This window comes from Anolis sagrei, chromosome 6, assembly GCF_037176765.1.
Source record: "Anolis sagrei isolate rAnoSag1 chromosome 6, rAnoSag1.mat, whole genome shotgun sequence".
Taxonomy (NCBI): domain Eukaryota; kingdom Metazoa; phylum Chordata; class Lepidosauria; order Squamata; family Dactyloidae; genus Anolis; species Anolis sagrei.
The window spans coordinates 59,714,347-59,728,253 of record NC_090026.1 but is presented as its reverse complement, the minus strand read 5'-3'; the positions used below and the strand labels follow the sequence as shown (position 1 = coordinate 59,728,253).

Here is a 13,907-nt window from a genome sequence, read left to right as displayed (position 1 = left end):
CCCTTCTTTCTCCAGCCTCTAGTTCTGTTGAATGTTTCCCCAGGATAGGCGCTCCCGTTGGTTTGTCCCGCCCTGACTATCCCTCGCTCCCTCAGGACGCCCTTCGCTCTCGGCGCACGCGCAGTGGCCCTTCTCCCGGCCGGTGCGAAATGGCGGCGCTGGCGACGGTGGTTCTGCGGAGGCTGCAGCAGGTGCCCTTGTTCCGCCCGGTAAGCGAAAGGGGGCACAAAGGGGGCTGTGAGGGGCGGGCGCCAGGCGTCGCTTCTTAGGAGTCCAAGCGCAGGCCCACTTTCGAAAGCAGCCCGGGAAGAGGGCAGACGGTGTGCCTGAGGCAGAGGGCAAGGCGGGAAGGAGGCGAGCCAAGGGCGCCGGGCCCGGGCCCATCTTTTTTTCAGCTGCCCTCGTCGCCTCTGTGGGTCGAAGGGGGCGGGGGCGTGGCAGGCCGCGAAGCCTTGAGCGCCCGCCCGGAGGAAGGCCTGGCAGAGGGGAGGCCCCTTCTTCCGAGTACCTCGGCAAGCAGGCGGAGGGCTGTTCGCCTTGACCTTCAGGAACTGACTTTATTGGGGACAGGGGCGGCTCAACCCATTACGCAAAGTAAGTAAGCATTTGCAGTAGAGTTGATTTCCCCCCGGGGGTGCTCTTGAAGCACTCTTGGGGAAAATAGACCTTGACATATGCGAGTTGTAGTTACTGGGATGTATAGTTCACCTACAATCAAAGAGCATTCTGAACGATTCACTGTATACTGTCTTTCTTTGTCGTTGTTCACCGCCCCGAGTCGCCTTCGGGCTGAGAGGGGCGGTCAATAAATGCAAGAAATAAATAAATAAATAAATAAATAAACTCCACCAATGATGGAATTGAACCAAATATGACACACAGAACTCCCACGACGAAAGGAAAATATATACCAGTGATTGGTTGGGGGGGGGGGGGGCAAAATACTGTTTGCTTACAGTTGAAAATTTCCTACTGCCGCCTCTGATTGGGGATCCTGGCTTTGGACTCCGGCGGTGCCCGGGTTAGATCTTATGTAACGCCCTTATGTAAAGTCGTCATTCATTGCTTTGGGGTTTTTTTTTTAATGAAAGCACCAATTAGTAAACGCGTAAGAATGATAGCGAACTACAACTCCCAACATCCAAAGTTAATTCCATCCAAAACCTGCCAGTAAAATTTTTAAAATTTTTTAAAAAATTTCACCCACATCTATGGCAGACATCCTCAGGCAACATTCATACTTGCCTCAAATATAATAATATTTATTTGTTTGACCCGTCATATGACCATTTCAAAATAGAAGACGAGTAAAAAAAAAAGGCAAAAAGGTGAGGACAGCAGCTGACCTGTTTATAGTCAGAATCTTATTTTCCTGGTTCTTCTTTCAGGACATCTGCTCTTTTCTTGACAGCTTTCAGAATAAGAAGGCTTATTCTGGTTATGATGGATCTTTCCTGCCCTTGCAAGAGGGATGTCAGAAGATCATTTCTGTTGGGGGACCTGCGGTTGGATAATAGAATCATAGAATCAAAGAATTGGAAGAGACCTCATGGGCCATCCAGTCCAACCCCCTGCCAAGAAGCAGGAATATTGCATTCAAATCACCCCTGACAGATGGCCATCCAGCCTCTGTTTAAAAGCTTCCAAAGAAGGAGCCTCCACCACACTCCGGGGCAGAGAGTTCCACTGCTGAACGGCTCTCACAGTCAGGAAGTTCTTCCTTGTGTTCAGATGGAATCTCCTCTCTTGTAGTTTGAAGCCATTGTTCCGCGTCCTAGTCTCCAAGGAAGCAGAAAACAAGCTTGCTCCCTCCTCCCTGTGGCTTCCTCTCACATATTTATACATGGCTATCATATCTCCTCTCAGCCTTCTCTAATATTGGACGTAAATATCTGTCTCGCAATTCAGTGTATGCTGGACACTCAATTAAGAAATGTTCAATATCTTCCACTGTTTGTTCTCCCCATACACAGAATCTCTCACTTCTTGGGATGTTACAGTAGCGCCCGATTTGCATCATAATACCGAGTTGTTCAAACCTAGCCCTAGTATATATTCTTCTTAAGGCTAGTGGAAGTGGAATAGTTAGGTATGGGGAAGCCAAAAACCTTGTGGCTGAAGACCTACCTATGCCCTCTAGGTCCAGCTGTGCATAGACCCCAAATGCGCTTGCCCTGCCCCCGGACCTGCCAGTACTTAGTTGGACATGATGACTTTGAGTGCCAGTCATGGTCCAGATCCATCGTCGGTTGGCTGTGGAGTGCTCTCTGGATGCGGATGAATTATAACTCCCAACCTCCGAGGTCAATTCCCTTCAAACCCTGCTAGGACCTAAAGTTGGCTGTACTCAGTGTTTGTGCCAAGTTTGCTTGAGATCTGTTCTTGGCAGGAGTCACAAGGGCCTCTGGATGTGGAGTGAACTATAACGCCCATAATCCAGTGTAAGTCCCCTCTCAGACCCTTACAGTTTGTTCTGTTAGTCATGGGGTGGGTGTGTCTGTGTGCCAAGTTTGGTCTAGATCCATCATCTGAGGGAGTCACTCAGTTCTTTGAAATTGGGAGCAATCTTGGAAATCACCCACAAACATAAAATACAAACATCATAGAATAATTGGAAGAGGCCACGTGGGTCATCTTGTCCAATCCCCTGCCATACAGGAAAAGCACAATCAAAGTACCCCTGACAGATGGCCATCCAGCCTCTCTTTGAAACTCCTTTCACCACACTCCAAGGCAGAGAGCTCCACTGCTGAACAGCTCTTACAGCTTTCTGAAATCCATCCTAATGTTCAGGTAGAATCTCCTTTCCTGTAATTGGAACCTATTGCTCTGAGTCCTACTTTCCAGGGCAGCAGAAAACAAGCACCCCCTCTTCCCTATGACATTCTTTCATATATTTATACATGGCTATCATATATTTTCAACCTTCTCTTCCGCAGGCAAACATGCCTAGTTCTTTAAGATGCTCCTCATAGGGCATGGTCTCCAGGCCTTTGACCATTTTAGCTGCTCTCTTCTGGATGCCTTCCAGTTTGTTAATATCTCTTTTAAACTGTGGTGCCCAGATTTGGACACAGTATTTCAGGTCTAACCAAGGCAAAATAGAGAGGCACATGACTGATCTAGACACTACACTCCTTTTGATGCAGGCCAAAACCCAAATGGCTTTTTTAGCTGCTGTATCACACTGTTGGCTCATGTTCAGCTTGTTGTCCACGAAGACCTCAAGATCTTTTTCACATGGACTGTTATCGAGCCAGGCATCCTCCATCCTGTATCTTTGCATTTCGTTTTTCTGCCTAAGTATAGTATCTTGCATTTGTCCTTGAAATTGCTTTTGTGAGTTTTGGCCCAACTCCCTAATCATTTAAGGTCATTTTGAATTCTGATCCTGTCCTCTGGAGTATTAGCTGTCACTCCTAACTTGATGTCATCTGAAAACTTGATAAGCATTCCCTTTCAACCTTCATCCAAGTCATTGATAAAGATATTGAACAGTTCTGGGCCCTGCACAAGTCACTTTTTTCCAGGATGAAGTGGAACCATTGGTCAGCACCCTTTGGGTTTGGTTGCTTAACTAATTACAGATCCACCTAATAGTAGCATTACCTAGCTCACATTGACTAGTTTGTTTTGTTTTGTTTTGTTTTTTTGCAACAAAGGCCATGGGGGACCTTGTCGAAGGCCTTGCTACAAGAAATGCTAAATCCACAGCATTCCCCACATCTACCAAGCTTGTAACTATATAAAAAAAGAGATAAGATTAGTTTGGCATGACTTGTTTTTGAGAAATACATGCAGACTTTCAGTAATCACGGCATTTCTTTCTAAGTCGTTGCAGACTGCCTCCTTAATGATCTTCTCCAGGATCTTTCCTCGTATTAATGTCAGACTAACTGGATGGCAATTGTTTGGATCCTCTTTTTTCCCCTTCTTGAAGATAGGGGCAACATTTGCCCTCCTCTAGTCTGCTGGGACTTCTCCAGTTCTCCAAGAATTCTCAAGGATTATTGCCAGTGATACTGAAATTACTTCTGCTAGTTTTTTCAATACTGTTGGACCCTGGACACTTGAATTTATTTAGAGGAGCCAGGTATTTCTGGACTACTACTTTACCTGTTTTGGGTTGCATTCTCTGTATTACTTCTTCAGCGTCATACTGGTCAGGTTGAACACCAATCCCCTTTTAGGAAAAGACTGAGTAAAGAAGGTAATCTGTATGTATGCATCATGTTTTATATACATACAAACATAATTTCACTTTTATATATATATGGATAGATAGAAAATAGATAGATAGATATTTGTCTAGATCAGTAGTTCCCAACCTGTGGTCGGTGAACCACCAGTGATCTGCAAGAACTAAAATATGGGTGCGCCCCACCGTTTCTACACTGTTGCAACACTTCTTGCAAAACTCTCTTATAGTGCCAAGGCTTATTAAATGTGGTTTTCTGTGGGTGAGCGGATGATAACTACTGGATAGCGTATGTTCTGTATTAGAAACTAGAACTTATGTGATGTATCTAATGCAATTTACTGAATCAGCACCCCAAATAACCAGACCGAATCTAAAGTTGACCAAAAACTGATTCGTCACCGTTTTGGTACTAACTTTGGAGATTAGTCCCTGGTTAAGTGGTCTCAAAAAAGTGTTGGGAGCCACTGGTCTAGATACTATAATGGCAGAATAGAGGAAACTTATAACTAGTTTTGATCCGTTAATCAGAGAACACACTTAGGTTATATCTTGTTGTCTTCCATTAAAATGGTTGAAGACTCAAAAAGTAGAGGTGAATTTATAAATACAATTATTGTAACTTATTGTAAGTATTGTGCTATTTCCTTGCACTGTAGCTGACTTTCATAGGCACATGGGCATAAGCCTTAAGTACATGGAAAATAGGGCACAACACAACACAAGAAATTGGCAAAACAAATGAAAAGGAATAATGTGTGTTACGCTATCACTTTCGATCTAGGATGATAGACGCAGGCCATTATATTTACAAGTACAGTGTCAGATAAACTAACGATGCCTTCCCAGCCCTGCCATCTTCTTCTCTTTCCACCTTTTAGATGATATGCTTGACATCATGCTCATTATTGCAGATGATAGGAGTAGTCAAATGCTGAGAAATGACAAATAGGAAGAGCCATGTGTGAATTATGCTTTGTAGAGATGCAAAGATTTCATTTCATTGTCTGAGTTAAGATATGGCAATCCTTAATCAGAGGGTGGGGAATGGTATAACAGTACTAACATTAAGCAATAGCCTTATTCAGCCATAAAATTAAACTTGTTATTTAGTATTGGTGAAAAAACTGGAATGATTTTGCTTCTCTTTTTGTCTCTTCTGGCAAGATTCCAGGATCAGATGATTTTGCTTCCATTTTAACCACCAATTTTCATTGATTGTGAATTATATGTGTGTGTGTGTAAAACACAAAATAGAAAACACAGATAGACATTTTAGATATACAAAACTATCATAGCTACAAAGCTATATAGTACAAACTACAACTTTGCAACTATAAAAAAATACAAACTTCCTACACTTTGTTTGATGGTAACTTTCTCTTAAGAGTCTCATCCATTTAAACAATGATGTAAAACCAAACTCTACTATTTATAAATCCCAAAGGTGATAAATGCCTCTGTCATAACTGTGGAAAGATTTTGGACAGGTCTCAGTCTTTCTTAAAATTAGTCAAAGGGTTCTCCTTAATCAGCATAGTTAATTTTTCTATTACTGCTGTTTCTTAATGGTCAAAGTATCTTGTAAATACTTGTAATGAACATTGTAAAGTTAATAGTTAACATCTCTGGTGCCGTAACTCATGTATTAAGAGTGCTTCTTATAAAGTAGGAAATAATACTAAGAAATTGGTGTGGTAGACTTACATTGCATCTACACTAACCATATAATGTAGTGTGTATTCTGGCTCAGAATTTAAAGTGTCCCCTGACCTTGGAACTGTATAAACAGTTGGGCTGGTTTCTAGATGGAACCAGACACAACTGTTTTCACCACCATTCCTCGTTTCCTGGGCTAAGGGAGCCTAGGGACATGGGATAGCACTTACTGTCCCCCTATGTTCTCCATGTTATGGCAGTCTCGGGGCACAAGCTGGGTCCTACTGGTTGTCTATCATCTGCAGTAACATCAGCCGGGGTGATTGAAGAAGGGAGTGGAGAGATGATCAGGCGTTTCCTCTTCCCTCATCACCACAGCCAATGTCACTGCAGGTGATGATTGACCAGTGGGACCCATGCTGTGGCATAAGAATGAGAAGGGTCAACCAGCAGTACTAAATCATATTCAGAACCACAGGGTGGTTGTGAATATGATTCAGTACCACAGTGGCAGAAGCATTTTAAACTTGTTAGTGAGCCTTGTTGTGAAGCGTGAGAAGCCTTCTGATCCAGTGTCTTAAAACACCTGTAAACTGAAGAACATAGCTTCAAATCCACTAGAAGATCCCAGGAATAGCAACTGTAATTGAAAATATAGGGGCCCGTCTCTGCCTTCTCCCTAAAGTGTAAATAGTTTATACTGTTCAATGGCATTATGAAAAGAAAGAAGTGAATTTCAGTCAGCTGCATCCTACTGCTTTAGAGGTCTAGGTTTGCAAAACCACAGCGGGACTGTTAACAAGTTTTCTTTGAAGTCCTTTTAATAGGGTCACTATAATTCAAAAATAACTTGATAACATATAACAACAGCCTGATATTGGAATAAATTGATTCATACATCCGTTGAAGTGTTTGGAATAGTTTAATTGCTTTTCCGTACTGTGTTCATATGAATTATGTCAAGCAATAAAAGAAAGTAAGGTTATGTTAACTGTAAAGTTATATCAACAAACGAAACGTTAACTGTGCAAATACACAGTGAAACGTGATAGGGCAATGAGACATAATAACAAACCTTATATGTGTAAAATGACTCTAGATCAAAGGAATTCTGTGTTAAAATTATATTGAGTTCATGTTATCTCATTTTAGGAGATGTCCAGTAATAAATCTATTATGTCAAGGTAGCAGTTACATAGACATGCAATTGGAGTAGTTTAAACCAATTCTATTTTTAAAGGAAACAAACAAAAAAAGACAGCAAACAGAAAGCCACATGAAAAGTAAATGTTTCTGCCTCATTCCATTATTTCTCCCTTTGTCTGTGGCAGCTGTGGGAAAAGCTATGAAAATGTTCAGTGTCACACAGCTATAGACGGTATAGGAGCCATGACAGAAAAAAGTGATAAATTCTCATTATACTGTCTGAAATAGCATCTTTCCTCCTGAATCTTGACAGTAAACATTGAATGGTTTTTATTTGCTTATTGCATCAACATTTTTTTTGTCATTTTTCAGCAGGGATTTGCTGCTGGCCAGGTTTTCTCTCGTAACTTTCACTTTACAGTTTATGGAAAGAAAAATGCATCTGCTAAAGTATCTGATTCAGTAAGTACTTATTTGCCCAATATTTGTTTGAAATGTTAGTCCCATCGTTTGATGTTTTGTGAAGAAGCTAAAAAAGCCAATAAACAAACGTTAGGTATGCACCTTTAAGAGTTCCAGTGCCACAGCAAAGTCTGGGATCCTCTTTGTCAGCTGTGGTGGCATGACTACACTGGTACAATAATGGTTGGTGGAAGAAGATCCAAATGATCTTTCAAACAAGAATTGCTAGAATACTGTAACTTGAGCAGGGATTGCGCAAATACCCTATTTGGGGCCATCAGTCTTCCCCTCCCGGCAGCACAGCCATGACAGATTTATTTATCTTTCCTAGAGGTAGTGCTTCCTTCCTTATCACTGTGCAACCCTGACAAAAGTGCAGTTGCTTATGTAAAATTACATGCTGGAGAAATACATGAAAAGAATCTGAAATGTGGTTGGAAGGAAGCAAGTCTGTAGAGCATATTTGAGAAAGGACAAGTAAAAGTGGTGCACCTGAACACATCAATGATTCTAGACTGAGAATGTAAAAACTTCCTGTTGGGATAGATGTGGCTTTTGTAGAATTCCTTTTAGGCCTACGGGCTTCTAATACCTTTATTTCCAATCATTGACAGAGGGAAGAGGATATTCAAAGCTATGTAGACTTTAAAAAACCCTTGCTTTTTAATACTTTGGTTTTTTGTTTTGTTTTTTTTGCGTAAGTGGATACTGTTATACTGAGATTCATTTCTGAGGAGGTATGCATAATATTAAACAATGCTTTGTAGGCTTGATGAGAAAATGCACACATTGACGAAATCTGGCCCTGTCCATTTAATCCTTGTTTTCATCCCTATCCTTCCAAAGTTGGAGCTTGACCAATTTTGGTTTAAAAAAAAAGGTTTCCACCTTTGTTCTAAACCAATATTACTTTACACACCTGAGTACATCCCTCCAAGAAGGACTGGAGGCACTGTATTACATTGCATTCAGTCGCAGAGAGTCAGTTCAGAAGTATACCAAGGTCAATGGGCATAGAAAGTCACAAAAAGCTCTAACAGTCTTTCTTAAACTCTGCCTTTCCTGACTTCAGCTCCCAGAATAACTGATAGTTACCTAAGGCAGCTGAGGTTTCTGGGAGTTGAAGTCCAACATACCTGAAAGACCAGAGCAGGCCTGCAGAACCTGTGACCCCCTAGGTATTTGGGCCTCCCAACTCCCAGAAGCCCTAGTGAGTTTGCCCAGTGATCATGAATTCTGGAAGCCAAAGTCAAAAACATCTGGAGGGCCATAGGTTGCGCAGGCCTAGACTAGTGTTTGAGAATCACTTTCTGTAGCATAACCAACAGACATTCACTCCCCCATCTAGTTGCCTGCATAGGCCATCCACCAAGTAGACCAAAGCTATCTCTGTTTCAAAAACAGGCCTGAAACCGAACTAAAGTACATACAGGTAATCCATTTCATCCAGGAACGCTTGGAGCTGTAGTCTTAGTTCCCCTCATTTCATCACCACCAGCTCCATTCTGTGGAAAAAGGCACCAACTTTATGGGTCCACTCTATGGGGAGGGACACTTAGGAGAGCAATTATGTCCACTATCCTAGCCATTTCCCTATTCCGGAGATTTGTCAGGTTTTGACAGGATCAGTCAATGCAAAACGAAGTCCCCAAAAGCTATCAGAAATCCATCTTCATCCACAAACATTGTGTGAACCTTTTTTATCCAGCACCATCATCACTGCAAAGGCTTCAGGTGAGACTCTAAATTCCATGACAATGGAGCTATAGAAAATTCTGTTTCCCAAGTTTATGGCTGTTCTTTCAAATTTCTCTTTCAGATTTCAACACAATATCCTGTAGTGGATCATGAATTTGATGCAGTTGTTGTGGGTGCAGGTGGTGCAGGTCTGCGAGCGGCATTTGGCTTATCTGAGGCTGGGTTTAATACAGCATGTGTCACCAAATTGTTTCCTACCAGATCCCATACTGTTGCTGCACAGGTAAGGAAACATTTGATCCCAATCCATAATTCATAGACTGGCCACGAGGAGTAAGGCAGGCCCCATTCTATATAGAATGTTGTATCCTGGTATTTATTGTGTAGAAGCAGTGCTGAAACCCTTTGTCTAAATGTGTATTTTGCGGCTTAAATTTTGAAGGGCAACATTTAATCCAATTGTTCTATGATCCAATTGTTCTATAATTTATTAGGAAAATGTTTTGAGACAACAGTTTGCAAGAATGCTTATTATAATATGGGGCATTCAATTGTGTAAACTTAACCTGCAGTGTGAAGTTAAAAAAAATGTTCACTATGTTAGTAAGAACTATCCTTTAGAAACAATAAAGCCATATTATTCAATTCTGTGGATTTGTGGAATTATAGGGGACATTTCAATAATTGCAAAAATGAACAATAACAAAAAAAGTTCAAATTTCTGGTGTTGTTCCAGGTCTATTATCAGAGCCTATCTTTGCGTTTAGTAATGTGTTTGGTGTTAAACATTTGTTAAATTTATAGGCCATTGAGGCTTTTTCAATTAAAAAATGCATTACAAATGCCAACATATTAATGGAAATACATAGCAAATGTAAAAAAAAAATCCTTAGATTTGCTCAATTTTGTGATGGAACATTAGTCACTGAACATACTTTTATCCACATTGAAAACATCCTTAAAGCAGCAGGTTACTAAATTATCTGTGTAGAGAAATGCATTTATTAATTTCATCTTCAGGGAGGAATCAATGCTGCTTTGGGGAATATGGAAGAGGATAACTGGAGATGGCATTTCTATGATACTGTGAAAGGCTCTGACTGGCTGGGTGACCAGGATGCAATTCATTACATGACTGAGCAAGCCCCTGCTTCAGTTATTGAGGTAGGAGTAAAAACAGTTAAATGTGATTTATTGCTATTTCTGTTAAAGTAAAGTTATTGGACTATGAGCAAAACCAATTAAATAATAAGTTTGGTTAATTTGTATGTGTAAAGTATTGTCTGACTTCTGGAATATTCAGCTTTCTTGTCTTCCAATTTGCAGAATTTTTGAAGTTATAGGTAGAAGTTTTTTGGGGGAATTTTCTTTTTCTGGAGTAGAAAACAATATGAGTAGCCTTTACAAATCGAAAGTGACCTTGTTACTTTAAAAACATAAAATCTATTATATCCTGTTGGTTTGGATTAAAATTATCATGCTTGGAATATTTCATGGACAATTTATTCAGTCAGTATTTGCAAATTCATGTTTGTGTGTATGTGACAAATGGTGCTACAAGGAAGTCCTGAACTGTAGGGAATCTTTTGGTTTTGTCAATGATTAAGGAACAGGCAAAAACAATCAAATGTAAGAAATCATTAGTATTACTAAATTTTTCTGGTGTTCCATAGTATTGAGCAGATATAAAGCACTCATTCTCATAAAAGAAAGCGAGAAAAGGAAACAAAGAACAGCAGTTGCCATGTTCTGACACTATGTTAAAATCTAACTTTTAAATACTTTTTAGGAATGATTTTGGTGTAGCATATTTATTAATAGTTCTAAAAGGAAATACTCTGTCAGTCATTATGTGGTGTTCCTGAAAATAACAGGGAGAAAAAAAGTGTCTTAAGATGGAGAAAGTAAACTGAATGGGTTTCTGGTGGATATGTAGGATTGAAGATAGAACTGTCAATGTGTAATAAGGATGAAAAGACAGTGGTTGCTGTGCACTTTTGAAGCCAAAAGCATGGTGGGAACCAAAAAAATCTATGCAATTGTTATAAGTTGCATAACTTCTGCTCAGTACTGCACCATGCGTCAGTACTGAGCAGAAGTACATGGAAATCTTATGTCACAAAGCTGGAGATTGAATTTAGATGGAGCAGTTGGCTAACACACACACACACACACACACAAATATTATCACATAGTGGCTGGATAGATTAGAGCATAGTAATGGAAAATGCTCTTTTCCACCATGAATGAAACTTGCATTTTGTTTTGCTTTGTGGCGGAAAAATAATACTGCAGCTCAGGGCTGTAGCCAGAAAATCTTTTTGGGAGGGGTTGAACATTTCGGGAGGGGTTTTGAAAATTTCGGGGGGGGGGGGGTTGAAACCTGCCTCCTAGCTCACGCTGAAGCAAAGAACACAGCAGGGGGCAGAGCAGCCTTCAATAACCTGCAGCTCCACTCCTGTCAACCACCTCCACCAAGTCTGGCCTCCTTAATGAGAGCATTCAACACTCCCCCCCCCCCCCCCAACTTGCTTACTTCACTACATCGGCTATTGCTGCAAGTAATGACAGTGTGAAACCCCCACCTCCGGCTACAGGCCTGCTGCAGCTATATTTTGAGTAACAACATAAAACTTTTGTAATATGCCTATAAGGTATCCCAGGGCATTTCATGACATAGATCTCCTAAGCAATCTCTTTAACTTGTTTAAGGAAATCTTCTTTGACCTTATAATATCCCAATTTATATAAGCGTTTATACTATCCTTTGTTTGTGATTCTGATGTAAAGTTTTCTTACGCTTTTTTTTTAAAAAAAATTAAGAGTTCCCTGTTAGTAGTTTTTGTTTCTGTATTTACAGTTAAATAGCTAACAATTTCTGCCTTGATGTCTTAGTTGGAGAATTATGGTATGCCATTTAGCCGGACAGAAGATGGGAAGATCTATCAGCGTGCCTTTGGGGGACAGAGTCTTAAGTTTGGGAAAGGAGGCCAGGCTCATCGTTGCTGCTGTGTAGCTGACCGAACAGGACACTCCTTGCTGCACACCCTTTATGGACGGGTAAGAAATCATGGATTTGTATGGGGCTGGTGGAGAGCAAGCTCTCTTATCTAATGATTAACATGAAAGATGATTGCTTTGGCTTGTGGCATTTTCTATGCTGTCATGGCATTAAGAGCCAAGTTGTTATGGCTGCTATGAAAATACTTCTTAGCATAATCACTGAAGTAACATATATCATGTTAGTTTGGGAACATTTACATGTAGAAGTTATATAAAAATGTTTTATACATTGAAAACAGAGTCAAATATTTGATGTTGATAATAAATTCAAATTATAATTACAGATGAAAATGAAAGTTTCTTCAATTCTTCTTTTCCCAGAAAGTATTAATTATTGTATATTCCCATAAATTTACAAGAATAATATTTCTAAAGTATCTAAAAATAGATGCTTTATTTACAAAGGAAAAAAACAGCAAAGTTCAATTTTACTGGGGTTTTTTACTGGAGCCCCCGGTGGCGCAGTGGGTTAGAGCACTGAGCTGCTGAGCTTGTTGATCGAAAGGTCGCAGGTTCGATTCCGGGGAGCGGCGTGAGCTTCCGCTGTCAGCCCTAGCTTCTGCCAATCTAGCAGTTCGAAAACACGCAAATGTGAGTAGATCAATAGGTACCGCTCTGGCGGGAAGGTAACGGCGCTCCATGCAGTCATGCCGGCCACATGACCTTGGAGGTGTCTACGGACAACGCTGGCTCTTCGGCTTAGAAATGGAGATGAGCACCACACCCCAGAGTCAGACATGACTGGACTTAATGTCAGGGGACTACCTTTACCTTTACCTTAACCAGTAAAATGAGCCAAGCTCAATTCATTGGCTAAACGTAACAAAACATTTCCTAATGCAACAAAATGAATATTGCTTTGTATGCCCTTTAATATGAAGCAATACATTTTTCTTCTCTCATCCTCACTTCTAGTCTCTCAGATATGACACCAGTTACTTTGTGGAGTATTTTGTCCTTGATCTCCTGATGGAAAACGGAGAATGTCGTGGTGTTATTGCACTTTGTATAGAAGATGGCACCATACATCGTATAAGAGCAAAGAATACAGTTATCGCCACTGGGTAATATGTTAATAATTATGTTGATGTAATGTTAATGTACCACTTGTACTTGTTTGTGATTAAACTGGCCTCAGACAGAGTAGTGGAGTGAACAGTATGTTGTGCTATCCCTGCTTCGTTGCCTATTGCCTAATGCACCAGCTTCTCCAGGTGTTTTTGTGACTTCAGCTCCCAGAAATCCTAGCTAGTTAACCAGCTGTTAGGAATTGTGGGAGATGATGTCCAAAACATATGTAAGGTTTTGAGATGTTACCAATGTCATATTTCGCAGTTTAAAAAAATTGCATTTAACTGTTGTTAAGTGATTCAAAGAGATAGCTGTGTTACTCTGGTTCATTATACAAAGAGATCCATATAGCTCATGAAGCAGACTTAGGTCTACAAACATTTATGTGAAAAACTTTTTCTCTGTTAGTGTCAAAGGTATTACAAAATACCCTTTAACATTAACTGGCCAACACACATTTTGATGCCCCAGATGTTAGTCCGGTGTATTTGACCTGCTGATTCCAAACATGGCACCTGTTTCCCTCTATCAGCTCTAGTTTTTGAGATATTGAACATATGCCACCTATCAGGCACCATCTGCTCACTCACAGAAAATAATGACAATCATG

The 13,907-nt window shown here is 40.5% G+C and overlaps 1 protein-coding gene across 2 annotated transcripts in view; it reads left to right on the top strand.

Annotated features, from left to right (window-relative positions):
- The first annotated feature begins 100 nt into the window (after positions 1 to 100).
- SDHA (succinate dehydrogenase complex flavoprotein subunit A) overlaps positions 101 to 13,907 on the top strand; it is a 34,984-nt gene continuing 21,177 nt past the window's right edge. Inside the window, exons 1-6 of one of the 2 annotated variants that reach the window (XM_060781464.2) lie at positions 101 to 209; positions 7,379 to 7,465; positions 9,285 to 9,446; positions 10,184 to 10,327; positions 12,059 to 12,223; positions 13,142 to 13,290. In XM_060781464.2, coding sequence (XP_060637447.2) covers positions 150 to 209; positions 7,379 to 7,465; positions 9,285 to 9,446; positions 10,184 to 10,327; positions 12,059 to 12,223; positions 13,142 to 13,290 — 767 coding nt within the window. In that variant the 5' untranslated portion in view covers positions 101 to 149. Of the gene's footprint in view, positions 210 to 7,375; positions 7,466 to 9,284; positions 9,447 to 10,183; positions 10,328 to 12,058; positions 12,224 to 13,141; positions 13,291 to 13,907 lie in introns of both variants that reach the window. The other variant, XM_060781463.2, reaches the window with a different exon arrangement.